General features: G+C 41.1%; 1 protein-coding gene across 2 annotated transcripts in view; it reads right to left on the bottom strand.

Annotated features, from left to right (window-relative positions):
- Window positions 1–297: 297 nt before the first annotated feature.
- The window catches only part of HTR1E (5-hydroxytryptamine receptor 1E), a 32,660-nt gene continuing 19,303 nt past the window's right edge, over window positions 298–13,654 (bottom strand). For both annotated transcript variants that reach the window (XM_032105000.1, XM_032104999.1), the window contains exon 2: window positions 298–1,982. In XM_032105000.1, the coding sequence (XP_031960891.1) occupies window positions 726–1,820 (1,095 nt within the window). In that variant the 5' untranslated portion in view covers window positions 1,821–1,982 and the 3' untranslated portion in view covers window positions 298–725. The remainder of the gene's footprint in view (window positions 1,983–13,654) is intronic.

Here is a 13,654-nt window from a genome sequence, read left to right as displayed (position 1 = left end):
TCTTGCTAGCTGCATCCTCTCAACTGCCAAACAAACTGCACGGGTGTCTGCCCAACACCTTGAACGCTAATCTGGAATATTACACAAAAAGAGCCACTTAAATAATTCCTTTGGGGTATGAAATGGGATCATTTCTAGATGCAATGAACTGAACTTTGCTTTCTGTTCTGGGAGTGTATTCCTGAAAAAAGAAATAGTTTATTCTGCCTCAGCCCCAGGTGGAAATGGTGGTAGTTTTCCTCCTAAATGGCTGTTACAGCTTTTTCAGAATGCCACGGTAAAGAGGTGCTGTTTAACTGTCATGACCATGAAGTGTTTATTAATTTTTGAAGGTGTATTTATGGGGTTCAGTTTATACAGTGCATGATAATTTAGATGTATGATTCTTAAATGGAAGAAGTAAAAAAGTGAATATCGTTATTTGCTTTTGAATCATTGATTACACCAAATGTCTTAGACATGAGTACCTAATACTAATAATATTTTTGTTGTTGTTTCAGTTCTAAAAAATCTTTTCCTTTATAGAATAAATTTATTTCAAACCCTTTACCATGAATAACACTAGAGATTAAAAAAACGGCATAATGAATTACAGGCCGAAGAACAGTCAAGCAAATAGGCAAACACAAAAACCCCCTTCATCAAGGGAAATGGTGGCAGAGTCAAATAATTTTGCTCATTTTTAAGGCCAGGAGTCATGTCAGTGCCATCATCTCTCAGTACTTTTAAGTATGTTCTCGACACCTGATGAGCTTTCTAAAGGCCAGCTTGAAATCCTCGTTAAAGCTCGTGTACAGCAAAGGGTTGATGAGTGAGTTGACATACCCAAGCCAGGTCAAGAAGTCTGCTACTTCTGGAGAGACAGTGCAAATGTGGAGGCCCACAAGCAGTTCCTTGATGAAAAAGGGCAACCAAGACAAAATGAAAGCACCCAGAATCAGCCCCAAAATGCGAGCAGCCTTTCGTTCTCGTGTCGTGGAGATCTGCTGCCGGTCACCAGCCAGGTCCAAGTCATTCTCGAAAGGAGGGATCCTCACGGATGCATTGATTTTATCAAACTCTGTGGTTGGGTCAGATGTGGAGAAGTCCGAGACGCAGAACGTCTGCGTGAGCTTGCAGCTGGCAAAAGAGTTCTGGCTGTCAGTGCTCCTGTTGCTGAGGTGGCGGCTCGAACCCCGCTTTTGGTAAAGGCTCTTTGCAGCATGGTATATTCTGTAGTACAGGATCAGGATCAAAGTCAAGGGGATGTAAAATGCTCCGAATGTGGAATAAATCGTGTAGATGACATGGTCATGCTGAATGCGACACTCACTGGGAATATTAATGCTATGGTGATTTCTCCAAAACAAGGGGGGCATTGATATGAAAATGGAGATAGTCCACACGGTCACTATCATCAGCCCAGCCCTTTTTGCCGTTCTTTTCCTGGCGTATTCGATAGCGTCTGTGATGGCCCAGTACCTGTCCAATGCAATGACACACAGATGAAGGATTGAACACGTGCAACAGGTCATGTCGACGCTAAGCCAGATCTCGCAGATGAAGTACCCCAAAGTCCATTTATCTATCATTATGTAAGTGATGCTCAAGGGCATGACGAGAACAGCAACAAGGAGATCTGTCACAGCCAGTGAACATATGAGATAATTTGCCGGCTGGTGGAGCTTCTTGGTTGTGGAGATTGCTGCAATTACAGCAGAATTCAGTAGCATAGTCAAGGTTGTGATTGTGGCCAAGGTCAGGGTAATGAGCATCTTTTCAGTTACTGTTTTTGGCTTTGCAGCCACACTGGCTTCAGTGGTGCAATTTGTGAGATTCATTTTCCCCTCCAGGATGCAAGAAGTTGGTAATGAAGAGTTCCAGGTTCAGAAGTTATCCATTTGAAAGAGATGCTCTCGGTGCAGTATTTTTTTTTTTTTTAATAATTCCATATTCAACAGAGCAGCAAAAAGCTTCCAGGTTTCATCCTGTTCATTGTTTTCCTAGAAGATAAAAACACATCAGTTAGTCAATCTAGGATAATCCCACCTTTTGGTAAAAAGTTTTCTATTTCTAATATTATTATCTCAGATAAAATGTTGGTCTGTTTTCCCTTCTCTTCTGCCTTTTCTCTCCCCCTTTCTCTGCATTCATTGCTCATTTTTTTCTTCTCTAAAGGACAATTTGGGCCAGATTCCTGCTGATGTGAAATGGTTATTCCTTCTTTGGTTTTGGAGATTTTGCTTAAAGTTGGAGGCTGGGCTAAGGGACCTCCAGAAGTCCCTTTGCACAAACATGCCTATGATCGTTGTGATACTGATACCTTTTCCTGATAGTCCTTTTCCTGCTTGTTAAAATACACTCCAGCAGATGAAGAGCTGAAGGAATTTGCCTTTTCATTTTAATTGCTACATGAGTGGCATCAATTACTTCTATATATCACCTTTGGAAAAAAAGCAGCAGAGCAGCCTATCTCGGCAAAGGCATGCCAGCATTTCATAGCTTTCTATTCTGCTTTTTCATATCCACGTCTGTATTAATATATTGGAAACTGTACTCAAAAATTACTTAGGTTACCTTTATCATGCAGGTTTCCAACAATGTTTAAAAGCTTTATGGCAAATGCTTGGTTTTACACAGCACATCAGTGTTGGTAGGAGCTTATATAGTTTTGTCTAATTATTCCTGACATTTCACATATCCCACTGTGAGTGTCTTTAGAGGAGACAGACAAAAAGCTTCTGCCACTGCTTTGAGATTTCTATCTAATTGTGCTCCCTGTCAGGGAGTCCAGTGTGATGCAAGGTACAAACAATAGTTGAAAAAAAAGTTTAATTTTTTTCAGAAGTTCGTATATCTTTTCCATATATCCCAAACACTAACTGAAGCCAGAGTTAACAGTCCATGAGATGCAGCTTGGGATAACTTCTGGCACCTTGCTTACTCATTTGTAATTTATCTCGGTGTAAAGGATGTGGAAAACTGAAAGTCTGAATCCTTTTCCATCAAAATAAACAGGAAGATTGCTTCCCCTGACTTCATTTATCAAAGAGTAAAAAGTCTTCTAGGTTAGTTGTACAGGTTCCCTCAGCAAGCAGGGGAATAAGATAGTGGCTGCTGGAAATACACTTCTTCCTTTTCGAGACAAGCCTTTAAGGAAGATGGTATGAATCATATCCTGGAAATGCTGATCTTTCTCTCTTTTGACTACAAGTGGCTCCTCCACAGTTGCATTTAGAATACACGCCTGATTTTTATATGGCTAAATTTGAGAGGTAAAACCCATTCTCACTGACCCCAGTGGGACTTGGATTAGGCTCTGAGTTTGCACATGCAAGCGAATGAGGAATTAAGAAATTGAATGAGGAATTATGAATTTAAATCTAGTTGGCTGCCTAGCTCTGTGTATATATGCTCTTCTTCAAAAATTGGAGTGCCATCTTCAGAATGAGCTGAATGAGGGAAAATTAAAAATAGAAACTTTAGAAAAAAGCTTCTATTTGTGGATAGGATCTAGGAAAGCAGATCCGTACTGCCATAGTCTCTAGGTTAGCAAAATGTTTTAAATTCTGCCCAAGGAACTGCAGAACCGCCTTCCCCCTAAAGCATACTCTACTCTTAAGAAACTACTTTAAACAGCTTTAAACTGTGAATAGCCTAGGAGGAAATATTAGGCCTGATTATTGAAAATTGACTGGAGAAGTCAGATGGAAATCCATCCATCAGTCTTCATGTCGTTACTACCTCTGGGGGCTCGGCCAGGGCTCACGTCCACCCTCCTGCAGTGCCTGCTCCTCACTCACTCTCTCACTGTCCACGCTTGTCCAACTGTCCTCACTCTACTTTTGTATTAGAAGACACAGATAGAGAGTACTTTGAGCCAGGAAAGAAATAATGTTTTAAACTGGGAAGTGATTTACAAGGAGATGCCAGTGATTGACCTTGCTTATTAATACAGGGCAGGATTTAAATGCTACTTATCACTAATCTTTAAAAATGCAGGTGTGTTTGTGGCTGTAACATGAGTGTTAACAAGGAGAGTTTTACTATCTCTAGGCAATAATAGCTGGTTTCCAGCATCTCTATCACTTGCATACAATTGCTATATATAGTATTGCTATCACTATAGTAATTGATTGTGGTTTTCTAAGTGACATCTTGGAAGGGACATTAGTAACAGTTATTTAAAGTGCTCTCACTAAAAGCACTGCTGTGTTTATGTTTTGCAGCTGTATTGCTTTAGGCTGTCAGTCATTTCCTACAGAGAAAATTTTACACACACAGACTAATTTCCCACATTTGGTGCAAGAAACTCATCTGGCTTCCTCCAAATGGGAATCAATCATGTTTCATATTAGCTGATTATTGGTAATGGCTTTGAGTGCTGTTTAGGAGGAAGAAAGGGGAAAGAGTTTGATTAATTGTTCCTTAAAAGGAACTGGACCATTTTAAGCTGTAAGGTGGCAATGTCCATGTCTGCTCTTGCCAAAAAAACATCTCCCCCTTCTCAGCAGAGTACCACAGTGTAGCAGAATACTCTGAATTTCTGCTGGACAGACTGACTCCCACTCCTTGGCCACTGAACTTTGCACCACTTCATAACAAATGGAACAACATCACTTGGAGCAAACAAGTGGAACTGGCATTGCACATGTGTATGTTTAAGGCAGGTTAGTTCCTTTACATCCATGGTTTTACATTTCCTCTAAGCAATTATGGCACTGTACAGCTGCTACATCTTTGTGCCCTTGACAGCAATAAATCAGTTTGACTCTGTTAAACTCTGAATTGGTCTGAGTGCTTTTCACTTTCAATATTTCCATGATTTGAGCTGTGAAGGGCAAGAATCTATACCATGATTTGTGAGACAGTTTATGGAAAATATGACTTAGCACATTTATGATAATGGTAATTTTTCAAACCATGAAAAGATGCTAAACTTTCAGTGCTCTTCCTCTTCCTTCAAAGAGGTTTTCTCTTCCAAGTTTATGTACAAAGCACTGAAATTCAGGCCTTTCACTCGCAACTTTCTAGATCATCCTGCTTTTGTAAAGTCAACAAATCTTGGACTTCATGGCTCCTTGGTAATCAAATAATAGAGCTGATTTTAACCAAGGATTATAGGTTTCCAAACACTAAGTATTGTGCTCTGTCATGCGGGTATTGCTTTGGGTTTCTGAGGATGTCAGTGCTGCAGAGGTCACGTTATGGATTTATATAGGCACTGATGCTGCTTGTAACATGTCGTATTTGGAAAAGCAGCATCCAAAAGCTGAGAAAGTGGAGATGGTCATAATCACACCAACCTGTGGCAAGATTGTCAGCAAAACAAAATCTTCTTGTCACCAGGCAGCTCCTATTCACACCCACAGCATGAGATTTAGATGCAGTTGTATTGTAGGCAAAATGAAGGTAAACTATCAGAAGGTGCATCGGGGTTGCCTTACAGAAGCATAAACTGGGGTAGGCCAATAAAGGAAATCACTATTTTTGTGTGAAACCCAAAATTTTACAAAAACCTGTCTGAGGAATTCCTAGCTGCACTATGGGACCATAGATTTAGGGATGTGACCTTTTCCTACACAGACTGAATGAGGCCAGGAATGAAATTACTAGGAAATTTGCACAAATTGACCTATAAAATTGACCTTCAAGGTACAATTTACCCTGGGCACACCACTGAACCAAGCAGCATGATGGAAAGACAGGTTGGAAGGACTCAGCAGTAAGCAAGGTGTGCGGAGGCCTAGCTGTGTGTTTGCATCTGTGGGCATCTGACGAATGTTCATACATGTAGTGACCCTGACATAAATAACCAAAGCACAGTACGTTGTAATCAAGGATATAATGGCCTGCAGTCTGTCTTCGTGTAATGTAGGTTTCTAGGGATACAGGGATTTCTCTGCTCCAGCTTGGTCCTGGCCAGAGGATGGGCTGAGTGAACAGCACTGGGGACACTGCTGGGTACAACAGGAGAACATGCTGGACACGACAGGTACCAGTGCAGGTGCCTGGCACAAGTCACAGGTGAAGCCCCAAGGGATGGCTGGGTTTTGCAGGTGGAGTTACATGAGATGCGGTTGAAATTCACAGGAGAGTGGAGAGGAGCACTGGGGACTTTTTGGGAGCACAGCCTTGTAAAACCCACAGTACCTCAGTCTCTCCAACAGTAACTGCATATAAAGCTGAGCTTGCCTACATCGATTCTATCAGAAACTAGATTTCACTAGTTGTTGCAAAACTGGGACCAGTGGGGAGGAGGTAATTTGGCTAGAGTTTTCCTTTTGGGAGGAGGCTGAGATGGAGAAAGGGAGTGTCAAGTCTGGTGAAAAGAAGGATGAGAAGTGGAAGAAAAGATAACAAGGGAAAAAGCGAGTATGCATTGCTCATCCACAGCCAAATCAGGGCAATAACCCAACTTGTTCAGACCAGAGCACATGAGTCAAACCTGACACCATTGTTGGGAGGCTGGGAGGACTGGGTTATTCCCAACCAGCATGGGACCCAGGGGACAGAGGGATGCAGCACGCTGGTGCTGCTGTGTCAATGCCTACACCAGGCCTGATGGCTTTGGAAGCCATCACCTCCTCAGGGCAATGAGGTGAGTCCAGGTCCTCTTGTCCTGTTCCAAGAGCAAAACCAAGTGTTGGTGCAGGCCAGTTGTGGGTGTGTGCAGGAAACCTCACAGCTCTGCTTATTTTCCAATGAAAACTAAGTTCTGTCTAAGAGGTTGCTAAAATGGCAAGCTGAGAAGCGGTGCTATGTCACTGCTATCACAGTTGTCACTGTATATTGTGATGTTAATCTCTGTCTCTTTCGCTGAATGCCAGGGTGACCATGTTTTAACTCCCTCAGCATTAGAAAGGGGATCTCCGCTTGTGTATCAGGAAGACTTCACCTTCCTTCCCAGTGAACCTTGCCAGCCTGGAGGATTTCCTTCCCAAGTTAGAAGCCTGGGAGAAAACTGATGGGAGAGGGGAGGTGCTGCCTCTCAAAAAGCCCTGGTGCCATCTGATCTGGAGTCAATGAGAGACCACAAGCCAGCAGTTTTGCAGGTTTTTTTTTAAATAAATCCCTCCAGCATTACACTATAGAGGTAAGCTTTTCTGGTGCAGATCTCGGCACATGCAAATGAGAAACAATAATTAGTGATGATCTTCAAACCATGCTCCCTCCCACAAGCAGTGGTATAATTATCATTCACAGATGATTACTCATTTTTATCTACTTTCAATATGAAAGTTAGTAAATCTTAGGCAGTGAAAGCTTGCAAGATGCTGCTGAGCTGCAATCTGATACAAACTAGGACTTAATGCACATTTAATCCTGGTTTTTGCAGACATAAATAAAATTCTCTGGGGGAGTTAAAACACAGATTTCTCATAAAAAACTAGAGTCGCACCCTACTCTAGTTGCATTATTTTGTAATAAATAATACTCTAAATTTATAGTAATTTGCTCTAAAGAACCTATCAAATGAAAAATAACTTTAAAACTCATCTTCACATCCCTTTAGACCCTTAGCACCGTACATGTAAAGAGTCTATTTTGTTTTACACTACACAAAATACCTACGTAAACTTCAGCTCATTCCTGGTAGCTCCTTTCACTTTACCCTTTTCGTGCTCTACCTTATATCCTGAGATGTTTAATGGATGGACACCAGAGGCTCTAATTTCCCATACCATGGAGCCAAGCGACATGGGTAGCTGGATCTTGCAAAATATTTTGGGGTAGAGTTTACAGTAATCAGCTGTGCAACCCGACACTGTCCAAACATGTAAGTGCTGCCTTTCCCACCAAGTTGTGGCAGAAAGACGTTCTCCCTGTACCTGTTCTTCCTCCAGAGATTATTTATGGAGATAGAAACCTCCTTTCACGATGAATCTATGCCTGACAGAACAGAAAATAAAAAGATGTTTTGAATTGTCTCCAGTTGTTTTGCAGACTACATTTGTGTAAGTGCTGAAATGAGCTAGCTTGGGTACAGAAATATCATGTTATATTAGCATGGAGTGCTGAACGGGTTAATTCACCCAGCCAAGAAACCGTAAATTCTCAGTCATGGAGTTCCTGATTCCCACAGCTAGACAGCCTTGTTACTGAGCTAATCTGATCAAAGTTAGCTGAAGTGCTCTCCCCTTGTATGTGCATGACATCTATATTAACAAAGGCAGCAAGCTTGTTTGATTGCCCCAGAGCAGCATTTAACTGCTCCAGAGCGGTGCTTGTCAGCTGATCTTATCTCAGTGCAAAGGTGCTCTTGATATCCCTGGTGATATCTTAATTTAGTAGATAGCCAGACCCGGAAGACATGTAACCTACACACTTAACCTCTCATCTGAGAAGAAAAATAAAATCTGTATCTGTTACTGAGCCTTGCAACCTTCATGCTTAGCAGTCAACTCTCACAGAGACATTATTCTCTGATTAATTTTTTTAGAAAACTTGTGGTTAATACTGTCTTTCTTGAACTTCATGTTTTTCACTAAAGAAGACTTTTCCTCTGTGTTTTAGGTTCTACCTCGCTTTGTACATGCATTTTTACAAGATGTTCTGTTACCGAAATTCCCTCTCCTCCTTTTTAAGTAAATTTTTAAAGCTTTTAATTTTTTTTTTTTTGGCCTATTTTGTTTTATAAAGTTGACCATGGCACTGATCCCTGTTATGGATGTTTTCATGCTTCAGCAAAACATAAAACTTCAAAGACCTGGTGACAGACCCAAATCACTTGCTTTGGAACAGGCAGTTATCCCACGGGAAGACATTTACCCCGGGTTTTGTGCTGCTGCCAGTACCCACTGCTGCTTTTGGCTTGGCTGTTTTGCTCTCTGCTTCCCTTCTGTTCTACTGAATGGTTCAGCAAGGCACACACACAAGCAGAAAAGAAAAGAGCGTCAACACTGAGTACTGGTGAGTACTGTGGCCCTTCATAATCCCTCCTCCTACTGCTCAACCTCCCATTCAGACTATTTATTCATTGACTGTATGACTAAGACCTGCAATCAGATGAAATACAGGTGGGAGGGCAGCTTGGATAATGAGATACCCTATCAGACATGGGCAGCTAAACTGTGCGAGATCGGAGATCGCACCCTGTAATTCGTAGCAGGAGAGGACAGAGGAGTGTGCCATTAGCAGCACTTACAGCCCTCCTTAGAAGAACAACGTTTGGGACGGTGCTTCACTGATGAGTGGCCCAGGGACAGATGAAGCTGGTTAGTAAGGTTTAACTGTAAAGTGAAGGCACACAATGTATGAATGTTCCTGAGCGGGTGAGTCCATCCCCCAAACCTGCAATTCTTCCTGCAGCCACAACTCAGTCTGCCAGGCAGCAACCAAGATGAAGATCCATCCATAACAAATCCCAGGAACATTTTGCCAAAGCAAGGTAAACTACAGTCACATTCACCTTAAAAAACCCCAAACAAAACGACAGTAATTCCAACTGTAGAGACCATGCTGTCACGGCACTGAAGACTGGTGCTGAAGTGATCCCCCATTTCTAAGCTGGGAATAGCAGAGACAGCATCTTGGTGTTTGAGGGAAATACAGAATCACATAAAAAGGTGCGGGAGGACTCAGAAAGAGAGGAGTTCACTCTATTTCTCCTGAAAAAAATCTTGCTTGAAAAATTGGAACCAGGGACAAAATATTTCAGTGTCCCCTTGGTCACTAACAGTGTAATCCCTTTAAGTAAGAAATCTTTGTTTCCCCTTTTGAATAGGCTTATGAAAAGAAAATCCAATATTCAGAACACATTTTGATTAATGTTTACAATTAAAAAAAAAAAACAAATTCTTGACTTCCCCAGGTTGCAATTATGTGGAGAATGGAAGAACTATCCATAGACCTCCAGGAATGATAACTTTTAAAATAGTAGGAGCTATTAGGAGAATTTTAAGTTTAGTATCCTTTGAACTAATAATGTTCTGCTTGTTTTGTAACTAGAAACAAAACTGCTTTGTTTTGAGTCTCCCCTCATGGTCTTTTGGAACAGAAACCATGCAGAGCTTGTGAAGTTGTTGTAAACCAAGACTATTTTGCTGGAGCGATATTCCATGTGGGAAAACTATTTTTTAAAAAGGATCCTTCATTAGAAAGAAATAAGTTTCATTTGCAAACTATTAAAGAACTTCACTGGAACATCTTAAAAATTCCTCTGAAGAACAAGAGGACTACGTCCAATATAACTAGAAAGAGTTGCTGTGGTAACAGTTGGGTTTTCTTACCTGCTGACAATCTTTATTTTTACTTCTTTGAGTTGAAGATCCCAACATAGTCTGCAAGTCTAATACTTCACATACTGTACACAGCCTGGTGGGAGGCACAGTCCAATTCCTCATTTACTAACACCTCCAGAGAGGGAAATGCAGTTTGTGAATGGGAGACCATGTAAAGACAATGGGATTGACTTGTTCTTCAGCTCCTGCTGCCCAAATGCTGAGCTGGTTCTAGAAGTTCAGCAGCACTGTAAGGTGCCCATGAATGGGGTTTATTATCTCTAGGCACACGCCTGAAATCCTATTTAATCTTCATTGTTTTATGGCTTAAAGCCTACCTTTAAAAAGGTAGAGGCCTTGTCAAGCCCCTAAAGGGGGGGAATGATGCCTTAGGTTTTAACTTTTGTATTTTTTAAATCCTGTACTGCCTAGTGTGTAACTCTGAAGTTTCTTGTAGCCTGTTAACTTCTGCTCTCTCATGCAAGGTAGACATAACAAAGCCTCTCCAGGCTTTGTCTTCAAGGACTCCCAGACTGTCCTAGGCCCAAAAAGTATAAACCAAAAGCCTTTGAGAGGGGGGCAAGCAGAGGGGAATTACATCATTAAACGGAAGCTTTAATTGGAGAATTAGCCCTGAGATGCAAATGAACCAAACCTACAAAAGTGTGAAGAACTCGTGACCTGTTGTCCGTCTTGGGGTCCATCTTGGCAGCAGCCTCTGGCTCCCCAGGGCGTACCTCTGAAGGCCCTTCAAATAAATACCTACCTTTATTCCCTTACTCCTGTCTAGTCTCTGCTTTTAGGTGGACTCTCAAGGCATCACCTAAATATGATTCTAAGAGTACAACTTCGTAAGGAAGACTTGTTCCCTATGGTGAACAGCTACTACCCAGACACCTTTCCTGTGTCACCTGCGGCTTTAAAGACTTGTGCTGTAATGAGTTGGGCCCTCAATCTTCTTTTTCCTAACTGAAGAGCCTGAGCACTCATTCCTCATATTGATGAACTGTACTGTTGTTCCTCATACAGAGGAAAAAGCCTCTGTACTTTATACAGAGGTTACATTATTAAAGATGCTTAGGTCACTTAAGTCCCTGAAACCCTGGTCTATCAAATCCCTAACTCTCATATAAAGATAGTGAAACATTAGCTCCCTGGTGCATAAATCCTTTCTGAACATGGGTATTAGGCTCCTAAATTAATTAGCTGCTTTAGGGTTTCTTTCTGAGGAGTGTTCTCAGGCTTGGAGCCCTGCCACGTAGCACAGTATGAGTGGCAGAGTCAGGAAGCTACTGGCAGGAACTGAGTATGCTATGGTCCATTGTAGTTCTGATGCTTTGCACTTAAGTCACTACAGAAAGGGAAGCATCTGCTTTTTAAGGTCTCCCAAATGCATTGAGAGAAAAACTTTAAGAAAAATCTGTACTGAATTCTCACCTGCAAATGCATTTTCCATCTCAATTTCTCATCTTGCTGCTTAGAGACATGTCAAAGACACACAAATATTTACTGATGAATATAGTTTATTCAGCTCTGGGGAAATGGTGCTATTTGCATTTATATGGAGACTATCACTTTATACAAGCTAAATGTCACTGTACAAGCATTGTTTTTCTAGTCAATATTTGTTTCTTGCTGCTATTCTGTGTCAGGAGACTGATGTCAATGGAGTTTATTTAATCTCCACATGACTTGGTTCTGTACACAACTGCTCTACAATTCATAAAGGCCTCAAAAGAACAAATCCAACAGACTAAAACTTAGTAATTCTTGAAGCTTGATCTGAGATCCTTTGAAATCAATGGAAATGTTTCCACTGTGAGCAAAAAAGATTTCAGATTAAGCCTTAGTGAATATATACCCTATTTCTTGCTGATAAAATAAAGCAGATGATTCACACAATGGCTCTAGACTTGCTTTGAAAGGAAGATTTTGTGTGACTGAACAAATAGTTTTATTGTAGCAGAAGGTGCTGTGGCTCCCTAATCATGTAGAAAAATGTCTCATGTTGGTGAGAAGCACTGGGCTGATGGCATGAGCCTGCTGCCTGGGACCGCGAGCGTGGGATTTCCATCTGGGCAGTGTGCTTGCTGCAAGCACAGGAGAAATGAATTACTGACGTGTTGTACAGCAACCTAAAGGTCAAGGACAGAGTCCTTTTTCGTATGAGAAAATACTTCTTGTACAAGCTGTAGGTGCAAAACCTGCTGAGGCAGAGGCATTCAGATACTGGACTGGCTGAGCTCTGACTCCATGGTGGCCTGATGCACTCTCAGTTTGCCAGTCGGAAGAGGGTCCAAACTTGCTGCAGTACATTTATGGCAGTAGGAGTTTGTATTTGAACTGAACTCATGTTACCATTGCATTCTTAAGGCAAATGCTCCAGGGGTTGGGTCTTGAGTCGCGATTTTAACAAAAATCCCCAGCTAAATGTGGTCAATAGCACCTGAAAAATGCCATGAAAAAGAGTTTGTGCTTTTATTTCCAGAAATTTGTTGTTGGTAATAGAAGCCATGAGCTGAGCTGACAGCAAATACAAACAATTTTTTTTGGTTACCCAAATAAAATAGCCACTGTTGTGATACTGCAGTTACATTATTCAGGGCCTTAGCAATACCTACGTCTAGCTTTCATATGAAGACGTAATTTTCCCTTGAAACCCTTACAATACACACAACCCGGCTAAAATGTTCACTTTTCCCACTGCCTGGAATAACTAACCCACGTGTCTGCTTTTGGAGACTTTTAGTTTGACTAAACTCACATAACTGGCAGTGTAATTACTTGTCTGGAGCATCATGTAAATACAGAATAAGCAAAAAAACATTATGAAAACAATTCAATGTCAGCTATGTCAGACGTGATTATACGAATTAGTGATAATTTGCTGTCAAAAACCATTAAGCACAATAAAATTAACCCACAGATACAACACACATATAGAGTAATTACAAAATTTCAGTCACTACTAAGACTGAGTTGTCCTTTAGCAGGTGCAATAAAATATGATGAATCAAGCTCTGTTGAAAGTAGTATACATTAAAATAGTAGGCATTGGTGTGTGTGATGCAGAAAGAAAAAGGGTTTTTTTGTAGCCCCTGTTTTTCAGCCACAAACTGCATATACCAAATTTATACTTTCCCCTTATGTAGTAAATTGATTATACTGAATACAGAAGACATTCTTTGATGACTAGCATGTCACAGCCTTTTTAACCAGAAAAATGCTTATGTGACCATTTTTCCTGCCCTTGGTTGGATTTTGCTGCAGCAGTTAATACTCGTAACAATTAAGAGATATTAACATCATGCTAACAAGGAAAGGGTCATGGGAAAAAAGAATTAACCAGAATTCCCCCACAGGGCTCCCCCAGGTGCTTCTCTCAGTGGTAGAAGACTGATTTTAAGGGCGTAATACATTTCACACCTACTGTGTGCATTTCAAATACATTT

Source organism: Corvus moneduloides, chromosome 3, assembly GCF_009650955.1.
Source record: "Corvus moneduloides isolate bCorMon1 chromosome 3, bCorMon1.pri, whole genome shotgun sequence".
Taxonomy (NCBI): domain Eukaryota; kingdom Metazoa; phylum Chordata; class Aves; order Passeriformes; family Corvidae; genus Corvus; species Corvus moneduloides.
This window is presented reverse-complemented; position numbering and strand designations above follow the sequence as displayed.